Source organism: Erinaceus europaeus, chromosome X (genome assembly GCF_950295315.1).
Source record: "Erinaceus europaeus chromosome X, mEriEur2.1, whole genome shotgun sequence".
Classification (NCBI taxonomy): domain Eukaryota; kingdom Metazoa; phylum Chordata; class Mammalia; order Eulipotyphla; family Erinaceidae; genus Erinaceus; species Erinaceus europaeus.
The window spans coordinates 7,991,020-8,005,975 of NC_080185.1; the positions used below are offsets into that span (position 1 = coordinate 7,991,020).

At 44.8% G+C, this 14,956-nt stretch overlaps 1 protein-coding gene across 8 annotated transcripts in view; it reads right to left on the reverse strand.

Moving 5' to 3' along the window:
• FMR1 (fragile X messenger ribonucleoprotein 1) overlaps positions 1-10,748 on the reverse strand; it is a 43,835-nt gene extending 33,087 nt beyond the window's left edge. For all 8 annotated transcript variants that reach the window (XM_060183392.1, XM_060183391.1, XM_007527600.3 and 5 more), the window contains exon 1: positions 10,110-10,748. In XM_060183392.1, the coding sequence (XP_060039375.1) occupies positions 10,110-10,733 (624 nt within the window). In that variant the 5' untranslated portion in view covers positions 10,734-10,748. The remainder of the gene's footprint in view (positions 1-10,109) is intronic.
• Positions 10,749-14,956: the final 4,208 nt, after the last annotated feature.

A 14,956-nucleotide genomic window follows, 5' to 3' on the forward strand; every position in this document is an offset into this window, starting at 1 on the left:
CCCATGGATAGTTAATCCTTTATTGACTAAGGTCATTACTTTAGTCTTCACCCTTGTCTAAAGTTTCATATTTGCATGCCTGAGAAGTTGGGAGCATTAGTTCTCATCGTATATTCCAGCAGAAACTATTAATTAATTAATTTGCTAATTAATTAATCAGGAGAGCCTTGTCCTAGTGGATGGGTCAAAACCTGTTCTCACTAAATCGAGGGTGTTTCTTCTACTACTACTACTACTACTACTTAAACTACTACTACTTAAACTACTACTACTACTACTACTTAAACTACTACTACTACCACTACTTAAACTACTACTACTACTTAAACTACTACTACTAAACTACTACTACTACTAAACTACTACTACTACTATTACTACTACTTAAACTACTGGAGAAAGACCCACTAGATAGTACTAGCTTATTATTACTTTTTTAAGATTTTATTTATTTACTCATGAAGATAGAAGGAGAGAGAAAGAACTAGATATCACTCTGGTACATGTGCTGCTGGGGACTGAACTCAGGACCTCATGCTTGAGAATCCAACAGTTTATCCATTGCGCCACCTCCCGGACCACCTAACTTACATTTTTAAGTGTCGGGGTCTTTTTTTTTTTTCCTCAAACCCACCATAAAAGCACTCTAGAAGTCCCTCACATTACTTCACTGCTGTATTTTTTTCCGTCTGGAAAAAAAACAGTCACTGCAGTTTAATCATATTCATTCATCATGTTTGCCCATTTCCTAAAATCATGTATTTCTTCAAAGGAGGAAGATCTGCCACAGTTGTGACTGTTCTGAAAGATGGAGGTGGGGGGGGAGCTTTCAAAGGCTCTGAAAGCAATTCCGGATGCAGAGTGTCAGAAATGGTTTGAGTAATCATCCTGGTGACCAGGGACACTGCCTTCAGGTTAATGAGGCTTATGTGTCTACCAATGTTTCCACGAACACTCCCAAGTCAGTCGTTTTCAGTCACTGATTGCTTATCAAGTGAATACAGAAGACTTTGCTGCTGTTCAAATAAGTGGAATAAAAGCAGCTCATTGATGGCCACTGACTGGCCTGCACTGGCTTCCTGTGACTTTTGAGCCACTTCAATGTTCCCATCTTCCTGCTTCTCTTCACTTTCTCCAGTAACTTTCCTTTTGGTCCTGGCCTTTCTTTACCCAACAATCACACCCACCTTCCCCCAAAACCCACCGACTTGGAACATCGCATTTTGCTGTGACCCCTACCTATTTCTACCAAACAAAGCTGGTATCTGGGGAGGAGAGAAGTTCAGGGAATTTCTGCAAGGCTAGCAAGGAACACAGCTTTGGTGGGTCTGCCTGAATAGACAAAGAGAGCTGCAAAGGACTGGTAAGTTGAGTAGGGTTCTTTTAAGGCAGTAAACTTAAGTGGTTAGCAGGTTCACTGTGGATGAGGCTTTGGTTCAGATTTGTGGTTCTGCTGCATAATGGCCTGGGCATTCTCTAAGAAGTGGTCGGTCTCTGGGCCCCGGATTCCTCCCCTGTAGTACGGAATGCAGGAACTAGGTCTATCTACGAATGTGACATCTGGTGCTCAGCACAGTGCCTGCCACAGAGGGGACAGCAAATCTATGGTGAGTAAAGCGAACAGGGGCCTAGCTCATTATTCATACAGGACGCTCAATGCTCTTGCATTAGGGAAGTGTGTGGCTCAAGAAAAGCACACTTTTAAAGGCCTGAAAACTTCGACAGGAGGGCCAGCAAGATAGCTTACCTAGGAAGGTGCCTGATTTGCCACGTTCAACCCCATACGCCTCTTCCTTTTTGTTTTAAGACAGGAGGGAAGGAGGGGGAGAGGGAGAGGGAGAGGGGTACTGACCATAGCATCAAAAGGCTTCCTTTAGTACAGTGGAGGCTGGGCTTGACCCCGGTGCATGCACATGACAAAGAAGCACACTATCAAAGTAAGCTATTTCACTTGCCCATGTCTCTCCACGTTGTATTTCAGGAAAAAAAAAGGGGGGGGGATGGATGGTGGTGGTGGTACCAGGAAAAGTTTCCTTAAAGGCACTAAAACTTGAAAGGGTACATGTACTCGGAGCATAGAAAAAAAAATGGGGTGGCTTTGGGTTTGAGAAAGATGTCAAAGTACAGTTAAAGACAGACAGAGGCTCCTCATCAAGGAGAATAAACAAGAGGTCAAAAGGTCATACAGGACCCTCAACTTGTTGGTAACTGGGCCACAGTGGTCAACAGAAAACTATCCTTACCCAAACACAAAGGAGAGAGACATGCAAATCAAATATCACACCACCAGAACTGATGAAACCAAGACAGAAGTCCACCTCCATTTGGGTGAACTCACTCCCCTGTACTATCTCATTTACATCCCTTAGAAAACTCCCTCAGAGTCATTGGTCACAAGAAATCTCTGTGCAGAGATCTGTGAGAATGGCCTACACCACTAAAACAGGAAACGGCAGGTGTCAGCGAGGTCGTGGAGCAAAAGGGCCTCTGCTACACTGTTGGTGGGATGCAAAGTGGGGCAGCCCCTTTGGAAGACTGTATGGAGAGTCTTTAAGCAAATAAAAATGGAATTACCTTATGATCCAACAATACCACTCTTAAGCATTTATCCAAAGGACATGAAAACACTAATTAATTTGAAGGGACATATGCACCTCTATGTTCATAGCTGTGTTATTCACAAAAACCAAAAAGTGGAAGCAGCCAAAATGCCCATCAGCAGATGACTGGATAAAGACAGGAGATATGGTAGGGGGGAGGCAGAGCAAGCAGTGGTATCTGGTTGAGTGTTATGTTACCAAGCATAAGGACCCAGGCTCAAGCCCCTGCTCCCTACCGCAGGAGGGATGCTTCAATTTCTCTCTATCTTATCAAACAGAAAAGAACAAAACAAAACAAGACAACAACAAAAAGGTCACTGGAGTGGTGAATTTGTAGTGCAGGCAAGGAGCCCCAATGATAACTCTGGTAGCAAAAAAAAAAGTCATGAGATGTGTACTCCATGGAATAATACTCTGCAATCAAAAAAGATGTTATGGAGGGGGGGCGGTAGCGCAGCAGGTTAAGTGCAAAGTGCAAGGACATGCAAGGACTGGCGTAGGGATCCTGGTTGGAGCCCGCTCCCCACCTGCAGGGGGGCCTCTTCACAAGCAGTGAAGCAGGTCTGCAAGTATCTTTTTCTCCCAGTCTTCCCCTCCTCTCTCGATTTCTCTCTGTCCTATCCAACAACCACAACAGTAACAACAACAATAAACAACAAGGGTAACAAAAAGGGGAAAAAATGGCTGCCAGAGCAGTGGATTTGTAGTGTAGGCACCAAGCCCCAGTAATAACTCTGGAGACAATAATAGTCATAATAACAACAACAACAATAAAAAAAGATGATATGATGTCCCCTGCAACAAAATGGAAAGAACTGGGGGTGATTATGCTTAGTGAAATAAATGAGGGGGCTGGGCTGTGGCACACTCAGTTACTCAGTTAAGTGCGTATCTTGCCAAGCACAAGGACCTGGGTTCAAGCCCCTGCTCCCCATCTGCAGAGGGTCTGCTTCAGAAGCAGTGAAACATGTCTACAGGTGTTTCTTCTTCTCTCCCTCTACCTCCCCATCCTTTGTTTCTCCATCCTAATAAAAAAAATTAAAAAGAATAAAAAGTGAAATAAGTGAGGAGGTAAAAGACAACTAACTACCAGATGGATTCCCTCATAAGTGGAATCTAGAGAACAACAACAACAACAAAACCACATGAACTTGCAAAAACAAAAACATAAAAAACCAAAAGTAAAGAAACTTTCTCTATAACTGTGAAAACTATAGCGGCTGGCACTGGGAGGGTGAGGATACAAAGTCTTAGCAGTGGGTGCTGTGTGGAACTGCACCTTGCAATCTTACAATCGTGGATGCCACTGCTAATCACACACACACAAAAAATATTGTGTAGAGAAAATTATGTAAGGCCTCAGCCACCACACTGGACACAACTGCTGAAGATGGCACATGTGGCGCAATGATTCTCAGCAGAGAATAAAACTTCAAGCACTGCAAAGTATCTCAACCCAAAACCGGAAGGAAGGACAGACAGAGGGCCAGGAGGCATGAAATGTTAGAGACTGTGCATACAAAGTGAGTTGTTACTCTTTACCTGTGGGCACTAACACATAAGAAAAGGGAACAGAGGAGGGTGGGCAGTAGAGTGTGGGGTTAACCGCACACAGTACAAAGTGCGAGGGCCCATGCAAAGATCCTGGTTCGAGCCCCCAGCACCCCTCCTGCAGGGGGGGTCGCTTAACCGGCGGTGAAGCAGGTCTGCAGGTGTCTATATTTCTCTCCTCCTATCTTCCCCATCTCTCTCAATTTCTCTCTGTCCTGTCCAATAAAAAAATGGGAAAAATAGCCTCCAGGAGGAGTGGATTGGAAGTGTTGGCTCTGAGCTCCAGTAGTAATGCTGGAGGCAAAAAAAAAAAAGAAGAAAAAAGAAAATGGAACAGACACAAAGGAAAGAATATAAATCTTATCATCAATGGACCTTCCAACCATACCAGTGCATATTCAGAAGCACGTGACTTACCTCGGGCTTTCACCATAAACGGAGAACAATGTAGTCTTTGGGGTGCACCTGACCCAAAGACAATACACAAATGAGAGGAAATAGTATTATATGAATTATTAATGTTCCCTGTGTACTTGAGCTCTTATGCCCTTCCAATGCAACAACATCGATTGTTATATATAACACCATGAACAGTTTACAACTCTTTCTTTGTTAAGAATGTTTTCTCTTTTATTTACTTTAGATAAGAGACAGAGAAATTGAGAGGGGAAGGAGGAGACAGAGAAGGAGAGAGACATCTGCAGACCTTCTTCATCACAATGAAATTGAAAAATGGACATGAAATCAGTCCAATTCATTTCACTTAGACATATTACCTGTGCTCAAATCCTAATAGTTTGGACAATGAATAGTAAGTCATTTAACTACGTTCTCTGGAATTTATGTCTTCGAATACAAAAGAGGATATTAGGGGGAAGCTATAGTAAAAAAGATAAACTACAAGGGCAGGGGGGAAAACATACTGGTTATGCAAAGAAACTCTCATGCCTAAGGCTCTGAAGTCACATGTTCAATCCTCCTGCCCCACCATACACCAGAGCTGAGCAGTGCTGGGGGGAGGGGGGTAAAAGGAAGGGAGGGAGGAAAGAAGAAAGGAAAAAAGGACAAAGAAAAGGAAGAGGAGGAGGAGGAAGAAGAAAATTAGAAGAAGAAGGTATCTAAAAGACTGCCTGGCATCTAGAAAACTTGGAATGCCTATCAACAGTCACAATCATGACCCTTTCCACTATGTTTCTGTGGGATAGAATCAGAAACCCAATTATAGGGGGTTAGGCGATAGCGCACATTGCAAGAAAAGCAAGGACCAGCTTAAGGATCAAGGTTTGAGCCTGGGGCTCCCCACCTGCAGGGGAGTCGCTTCACAGGCGGTGAAGCAGGTCTGCAGGTGTCTATCTTTCTCTCCCCCTCTCTGTCTTCCCCTTCTCTCTCCATTTCTCTCTGTCCTATCCAACAACAACGACATCAATAACAACAATAACCACAACAGCCATAAAAAAATAAAGGCAACAAAAGGGGAAAAAAATAGCCTCCAGGAGCAGTGGATTCGTGGTGGTGCAGGCACCAAGAGTCCCAGCAATAACCCTGGAGGCAAAAACAAACTAACAAACAAACAAAACAATGCTTCCACAAAGATTCTAAACACTAAATAATAATAATAATAATAATAATAACAAATAAAATCACTAAAGACAATGAAAAGAAAAAAAATGGGATAATCTGAAAAAATTAGTACCAAGGAACATCTGTTTCAAAATTAGATCTATAGATCTGGAGAAAATATAAATAGTTCCTTAGACCAGTTTATCTGTATTAAAATAGTGATTTCTAGCAGGCTGAGTAGTTAGCTTATATGGCATGTTGGAACACTAAAATCTTCATGTAAAGTATTCACTCTTGGGGGCTGGTTAGGACACACCTGCTACAGTACAGAAAGACCTGGGTTCAAGCCCTTGGTTCACACTGGCAGGGGTGAAAGCTTCATGATCAGTGAAGCAGTGCTGTAGGTCTCAGTCTCTTGCCATCTCTCTCTCCTTCTCTAGCTCCCCTTTCCTTCTCAATTTCTTTGTTTCTGTCAAATAAAAATATATTTTTTAAATTTACATTCCATCTTATATTTAGCTGCTAGCTTCATAATGCCGTTCACTGATGAAAGTCTGTCTCTCGACAAATTTCAAAACACAGCATATAGGAAATTAAAGGAAAAATCCAACAATAGGAATGAAATGTAGCATATTAATACTCTACTATGACAATGAATTAGTTATATGTACGTATGCTTTCAGAAAATTAAAAAGTTTTGCACTATTTTGGGGGGGGGCTTGTTGTATGAACCACTCTAATACTCCTGGTAGCCTTTTTCTTTTTTTCCTTTTTAGATAAAAGATGAAAGACAAGAGAGAAGAAGAGGTATTGCAACACTGCTGGTGAAGCTCCCCCGCTTTGCAGGAGGGCTCCTATGTAATAGTGGCCAGGGACTCAAACTCGGGTCCTATTACATGGGAATGTGTACACTCCACTGGGTGAGCCACCTCCCAGCCTCCTATAGCTCATATTTTTAATGTGATTTATCCATCCTGAGTAATTTCCAAATGGATACAACTGTGAATCCTAAGATTATGAGTACATTTATATTGCAATATCTTTTCTCAAAAGAAAAAAAAAAAGAAATTGAGTCGGGCTCAGCGGGTTAAAGCGCACATGGTGCAAAGCGCAAGGATGCCAGTTGGCCGCCTGCTCCCCACCTGAAGGGAGTCGATTCAGAAGCTATAAAGCAGGTTTGCAAGTGTTAAATTTTCTCTCCCCCTGTCTTCCCCTTCTCTCTTCATTCTCTTCATTTCTCTCTTGTCCTATCCAACAATGACAACATCAATAACAATAATAATAACTACAATAATAAAACAAGGGCAACAAAAGAGAATATTAAAAAAAAGAAACTTGCACTATTTTAGGCAGATATCCTTAGAATAAAGATCTTATTTCAACATTGTTCATTCAGGAAAGGCTTTATAAAGATTTCATGAGGTATATTTCAAATGTTGTTTTTGTCTTAAGTGACAGAAGACACTAGAAACCACTTTTGTGAGTTTCTTTTTTCTAAGTCAAACAAACATAAAGACACTAAAATTGTGACCCTATCACTACATGTAGCTGTCCAGATTTTTAAGAGTAAACAGCAGAGGGAAAATAGAAACATGCTTTTCACCCTTCTCAGGGTTGAGGTCTCACAGTTTTGTTGATTTTTCAATCAGCCAGCTTTTAGTGTAAAGTTAAACCATGGGTTCGAAAGATGGAGAATTAGTTGTCCCTTGCAATATGGTGGTTCTATTATGAAAATAAAAGTCTAAGTTCAATTACACTGAAAACATTTGGGTAGTTGAGTTTTTTTTTATTGTTTTAATATTTATTTTATTTATTTATTCCCTTTTGTTGCCCTTGTTGTTTTATTGTTGTAGTTATTATTGTTGTTGTCGTTGTTGGATAGGACAGAGAGAAATGGAGAGAGGAGGGGAAGACAGAGAGAAGGAGAGAAATACAGACACCTGCAGACCTGCTTCACCGCCTGTGAAGCGACTCCCGTGCAGGTGGGGAGCCGGGGTTCGAACTGGGGGTAGTTGAGTTTTTAACGGCTTTTGTAGAAAAATCTGATAAGCAAGGTCCTCATTTTCCTTATAAATGTTAACTTATCTTCATTATAGTTCAATTTGATTGGTCTTGCCCGTTTTCCAGCCTAGCCCACTGGAAAAGTAAATTTTATCACAATATTGTAAGTCTATAAAAAGTCAAACTTTGTTTTCATGATAGGAGCTCTATTTTTTTTCATCATACACAACATGAGTGCTTCCTAAAAATAAGCTCTATGCACATCTACTTGTTCACTGTCCCTCAAAAACCAAAAACAAACAAGAAACTAAAAACAAACAAAAAAACCCTGGACAACTCATTCTTTTTACTTACCTTCAAATTAGGCTACTTTGAAGAAAACAAAACAAACAAAAACAACAAAAACAAAAAACCAGAGGATTAATCAGAAAGCTAGATGGCATTTTGTATATTCCCACCAGTTTGCAAGCAACTTCGCGGGAACAAATCATGTTTCTGGAAGAGAACAGTAAATCCCCCAAGATCAAGATGTGCTACATGTCCTCTGTTGCAAGCAAAGTCCACTAAAAGACAAAGACTGGCACCCAACCCAAGGCTTCCTCACAGATCTATTAGCAAACCGCTCAACAACTAGTCGTTGAGCATCTTTATTATAGTCGCCACCAAAAATCTAGCGACTTAAAATTGCCAGTCTAGAAGCAAAATGATTCTACACAAAATAAGCAGTAGGGACTATGCAGCAGTGAAATCAATGTAAGCAGAATTTTGGCTGTAGAGTCCATTGAAACCATTTTATACTGTTCCAACTATTAACTCACACCATGGGTACTTTTGCAGGTTAAACCTTGATCTTTTTTCTTTAAGATTTTATTTACTTATTTATTAATGAGAAAGATAGGAGAGAAAGAACCAGACATCACTCCAGTACCTCATGCTTGAGAGTCCAGTGCCTTAGCCACTGTGCCACCTCCCGGACCACTAAACTTTTATCTTTTTGTTCAAAGTGTGGGAGAGTTAAATACTTTATTCATGAAATCTATAAATGGCTCCATAAAATTGGGCAACATAAATCCATAGTGAAGTCAGTTTTTAGTCTCCCTATAGTCAAACAAGGTCTTGTTTGGAACATTATTCTTACATTAGTCAAGAATGAAGCCGGACAATGGCAATAGCTAATTATCAGGCTTTTCCCCATGTGCTCCTTCTATTGCCCCAACACTGTAAGGATGTGGGGGGCGGGCTGTGGTCTTTAAGTCACAGAAGTTATATAGGAACACTGAAGATCAAAGAGAATTTATAGATTACTAGATGCACCAGTCCTAATAATCGATATTAATCGTCCCTTGAATTGAAGGTATCAGATGGTGTGAAATATTGGAAGTTGGAAGTGAAATGCACGCTAAAACCATGCTTGCCTATTTAAAAGCCTCAATAATACCAATTTGGTGGGCTACATAACACGCCATATTCGGAGATTCTCATGTACTTGGATCACAAAAAAATTCTTTGCCCTCACTTAAAAAAAATTCCCTAGTTATATACTCAGCTAAGTTCTCAAAGTTTGAGGGCATCGATGCAGACTTTAGAGAGTTCAAAACTGTTCAGTTGCGGAGCGGCTAATGGTTTTTTTTTCTTTTCTTTTTTTTTTTTTTTTCAGGCTTTGGAAGCATCAGCATTCCAGAAATCTGCCCGCATTTCCAAGAGCTGGGGGGGGGGGGTGCCGCATTTAAGACTGGGAACTTCCTTCATTCACTGCCTAGACGAATCAGGCTCTCCCCGCAACTTTCGGATCACAAAGCTCTCTTTAAATTCACAAAGAGATGCCACCGACACATCCGATGCCATTGTGGTTGGCTGCCTAGGAGAGCTTCCTAGTCCTCTCCCCTCACTCCCCGAGCCCAGAACCCGCGGAGCTCTCCGAAAAAGAGAAGCCAGGGGAGATCTTTAGCCCCGGCTGCCAGGCAGGAGGCGGCTTGATGGAAGCACCCCCGGCTCCTCGGCAGCTACCCACACGTCAGGCCCGGATCCCGCTGGGAAAGGAGATTTCGGAGATGAGCAATAAGCCGGCGCCTTCCCCGCCCGCCGAGAGGGGCCCTCCCCGCCGGGATCCCATACCTGCCGCCGGCCCCTGCCCATCACCGGCCGTCCCTGGCGGGCGGGCGGCGGGGCTCGGCCTCCTGAAAAAGCAGCCCCGCTTCCCTCGCCCTCCCCTCATTCCGATGGGCGCAGGCGCCTCTGGCAGGCGCGGCGGCGGGGCTGGAGGAACTGCCTCCAGGCCCAGAGAGAGGTCCTCCCGCCGGGTCCCCATCCCGCCTAGCGCGCCCCGGTCCCGGGCCTGCCTCCCGCCACGGTGGAGAAGAAAAGAGACGGCGAGCAGGGCCCGCCCCGAGCTCGTACCTTGTAGAAAGCGCCATTGGAGCCCCGCACTTCCACCACCAGCTCCTCCATCTTCGCGCTGAGACTCCTCACGCCGGGAGCCCGCCCCCGAGAGCTCGACTGCGGGTGCTCGAGGCCCAGCTGCCACCGCCGCCGCCGCTGCGCTACCGCACGCCCCCCGGCAGCGGCGCCGCCGTCCCAGCTACCGCCTGCGCTCGCCGTAGGCTCGCCGCCCGGTCGGAGGCGGCCCCTCACCGGAAGTGAAAGCGAAACGGAGCCGAGCGCCTGACTGAGGCCGGACGCCTCAGCCGCCCCGCGTGTAAACACCGCCGTCGTGTCACGTGACTGGAGCCGCCCCTCCCCCAGGCTGCTCCTCTGCGCCCCGCCTTCTCGCGCTCTGCGCTGGCCGGTTGAGGAGCGCGCGCATGCGTGCTGCTGGGCGCCGAAGGGGGGAGCAGAGCCGGGCCTATGGCCAGCGAGCTGGTTGCGCATGCACGCGCCAAAAGACTGACGGGAAGGCGGGGAAGGCGGGAAAGGCGGCGGCCACACGGTCGTCAGGCCGAGGTCGCTGTCTTCCATGTTGCTCGGCAGAGGCTGGAGCATGCAATCCCACGGAGAGGCACACAGAGGCGTGGGGAAGGGCATCCCACGGCAATCACCAGCAATCTGTTAGCCCACCCGGCTGACTGGGGTGGGAAGGCGTCTCTCTGGCCAAGTGGCCCTGAGGAGCCTTAGGGATCTAGGAGTTAAAGGCCAAGAGTCGAGGCGAAGAGTAAGATTGCAGACAACGAACTAGTCTTAGTGGCGATCACACTGGCCCAGGCTTTCGTGGCTCTGTAGAGACAGAAGGTGATCAAGACAAATCTTCCTCAGAGACTTAGGAGACCGTCCTGAGACTGCTCCTGCGTCCCATTAGTCGGGGGAGGGGCAGTGGCTTTTCAGGGCCCCCCAGGAAAGTTTACCCCCCTAAGATTCAGTTCTCACCATTAGCCGACCTTCTTGTGATACCTTTGCACACCGGGAACAACGAATGTTTCAAACACGCCAACCACGGAGGGTTTCCGCGCCCGCCGTGGCAGCGTGGACTGGGTGCAGGAGAGCAATGGCAGCCCACCGGTGACGTAGCAGACAGGAATCCGGAAGTCCGTCCCCTTGCGACTGAACCCCCCCCACCCTCCTTCCGCGAGATTCTGCTTTGCAGACACAACGTTTCTTTTTTCTCATGCCCAGCCCAACTCTGCTGTTTGGATACACCTCGACCCAGGGTCGTTTGGAAAGCCTGGATCCGACTGTGAGGGGTCTTGAGCCTGATTCTTGTGCCAGGCACGTACCCAAGTGCTGCCAAAACCGTGGTGAAGGAAAAAAAAAAAAAAAAGAAGAAGAAGAAGAAGAAGACATGCTTGCCAGCTTTGAACTTGGACCCTAGAGGGAATCAAACCCCATGCTCAGAAAAGGTCATGTGAGTTGCCATTGCAGTGAGATTAGGGTGAGCCCCCAGGCTGGGATGAGAAAGAGTGGTCACAGGGGATGGCAAGAGCTGGAATGTGACCTGGTGGTGGAGGTGAGTGAACAGCCCCAGGCAAGTGCTCGAGAATGAGAAGCATCCTTGGGCCTCTGCGCCTCTTCCCCACTGTGGCCTCGGCTTGTGGATGCTGGTGGAGCTCCAGCTTGAAAGCAGCAGGTCAGAGGGCTTTCCTTGCTTTTCCACATTCCGAGAGGCAGGAGTAAACAGCAATGACCCTTTGCACCAGACACTAGTAGGGCTTAAAGAATGCCCCCATAGATATGAGAGGAATAGGGTTTGATCTTGAAACCCAAGATCAAAATGATGAGACCTTGGACTTCAAAGGGGGGGGGCTTGTTCAGTTCGTTCGAGACTTTTAAGAAGTTTTGACTTTTCGCTACGCCGAATCCATGCTCTCCCCCAAACCCATAACGTGTGTTTATACCTTCTTGTCTCTCTCAGAACATGTGTCCTGATCCCAGAAACAACCTACCTCTCTAGGGCTCTCAGTTGGAAACCTCTCAGCTAGCTTTCTTACCTCAAGTGCTGACAGTTTACTTCCTCTGTTCCTGGATTCTCAGCACATTGTCATGTTTGATGGCTGTGAGGGTATATAATATTTATAATAGATACTTGACATTAGTTGTTCCTCCTCTGAATCACTATTCATTCTTCTAATAAACACCTGCTGGACTATGGTTGATGTGGAGCCTGCATAATTAACACCAGGCAGCATTAGGAGTTTGGTTTTCGGGAGTCAGGTGGTAGCGCAGCGGGTTAAGCGCACGTGGCGCAAAGCGCAAGGACCTGCCCCCGGCTCCCCACCTGCAGGAGAGTCGCCTCACAAGCAGTGAAACAGGTCTGCAGGTATCAGTCTTTCTCTCCCCCTCTGTCTTCCCTCCTCTCTCCATTTCTCTCTGTCCTATCCAACAATAGTCACTACAACAATAAAACAACAAGGGCAACAAAAGGGAATAAATAAATAAAGAAGTATAAAAAAGAGAATCCTTTTAAAAAAGACAAGGACAACAAAGTAAATAAATATAAAAAATTAAAAAACAGAAAATTATAAAAAAGTCTATTAAAAAAGAGTTTGTTTTTCACATTTATAGAGGTGGTACTGGTCTGTAGACTGCTGCACCCCCCCCTGTAAACACTCAGTGCTACATCCATCAGCAATATCTAGGTCACTGTGTGTATGCCTAGGCCATTGCCCATGACCTCTGCTGAGTGTTCCATATTTTTACTGCTGTATTTCCCTAGTTATGGGAGTCTAGGCCTCTACCAACTTTCTGATGTCACAGTGTGGTAAAATCTGGATGTGCACAATAGCTCTGAGCCACCTGTGAAGCCTAAAATTTACTATTTGAGGAGGAAGGGAGAGATGCCCAAGCACCAGTTCACCATCTATGGGATTCTGGTAGTGCCTTCCGTAGTGCCTTAATGTGGTATCAGGACTTGAACTCAGGGTCTCACAAATGATAAAGTGTCCCCTCTACCTACTGAGCCATCTCCTGGGCCCTTAACAGAACCTTATAGCACCACACTGCTCAGTGTATATATAGCAGTGACTCAGTCAATGTTGAAGGTCATTATGATGCTGCTGGATACACTGGAATCCCTTATTTCTGTTCTACTCATTGAACTGTGAACTCTGTCCATGCAAGACTGATGTCTTGCTTACCTTTGCATATCTGCTATCATTAAAAGCAGTTTTATTTAAGACATGCTTGCAGAAAAATCACCTGCCAGGTGGGGCTGGATAGCATAATTTTTATGCAAAAAGATTATCATGCCTGAGACTCCAAAGTCCCAGGTTTAATCCCCCACACCAGCATCAGCCAGAGCTGAACAGTGGGGAAAAAATAATAATAAAACTGCCTATCCACACCACCTTGGTGATTCAGCCTTGTTCATTTACGTTCCTGTCTACTTCAGGACATGTGTCCTGACCCCCAAAACAACCCACCTCTCTAGGGCTCTCAGTTGAAAACTGAGACACTCTAGTCTCTAGCTTTTGAAATGCCCTGTTACAGGACCGCACAGCAAGGCTGGATCCAGAAGCCAAATGTAGCCCTACTCATGAACTTTCTGCTCCTCTATGCTTCTCTCTCTGTCACTAGCATCTCCTTATTCTTCATTTTATTTTAGATTTATTTTTCCTTTTTTAGATAGATAGTAACAAGAGGCAAAGAGAGAGTGAAAGGGACCATACCACTGAAGCTTCGCTCATTGTGTTATATGGCTGGTCTCGAACCTTGTTCACACACTTGGCAAGCAGCTCACTGTCCAAGTCAGCTATTTCACTGGCATAGCAGCTCCTTCTTCCAGTTAGTTACTCGAACCTAAAGCTATGTGGTTTTTTTGTTTGTTTGTTTGTTTTGCCCTGCCTTCCTCTCATACATCAATTCCATCAGCACATTCTTTCAAAGTATATAATCCACCTGTCCCCACATTCACTGCTAAACCTTCAAATCAAAACCCCATCCTATTATCCATGGATTATTGGTACAACTACACCACTTTCAATGCAGCCACCTTTAATCTGCTTATTCTCAACCCAGAAGATGACAGGACCTCATTACAGGTGTCAGCTAGGTGCTTCTGCCACTCTGAACTCTTGTGCAAGGGCTGGGGTGGGCAGTTCTGTAACTGCCTCAGGGTAAAGCAAAGTCCATACTGATCCCAGCTTCAGTGTCCTACATGTCCTGTCATTTGGAATATCTGTTCCAGCTTCTAGCTATGCACATCACCCTATTCAAGCCATGCTGACTCCTTTGCAATTTCTTGAAGACCCTAGATTCTAGCTCCTTACCCTTTAGTGGAAACAGTGGAAACAGAGACTTCTGTTTCCTTTTATTCACTTCCAATCCCTAGCATCTACCACAGAATTTGGGACATAGCAGATACTTACTAATTGTTTATCCAATTAATTAATTAACAGATGTTGAGCACTTGGCTCCAATCAAGTCTGATCTTGGGCCTAGTTTTCTGTCCTATCAGAATGATGCTTCAGCATTTCTGGCCTTGCTTTGGCCCTTTGCTTGCACTGAACTGCTGTCTGTTGTCTTTGCATCGATTTGTTCTGTCTTGTTTCCTGCTTCTTCGCAATTTGAGCCTTAGAGACTTTCTCAGGCCTCATTCTCAGTTAAAATGCCCCTTGTCCTTCCCAAGTGGAGAAAGCCTATACAGCCTTTAGAACCCAACAGAGTCTCACACTTTTATGATACTTTCTCTGATAATTGCATTTTATTTTGACCTCTCCTTTGAACAAGATATCAGAAAAAAAATCAATTAATATTCTTTCTGTATTGGAGCAGCAGTTTCAAGTTTACTGAATATTTGAGCAGATAGAGATAGAGCT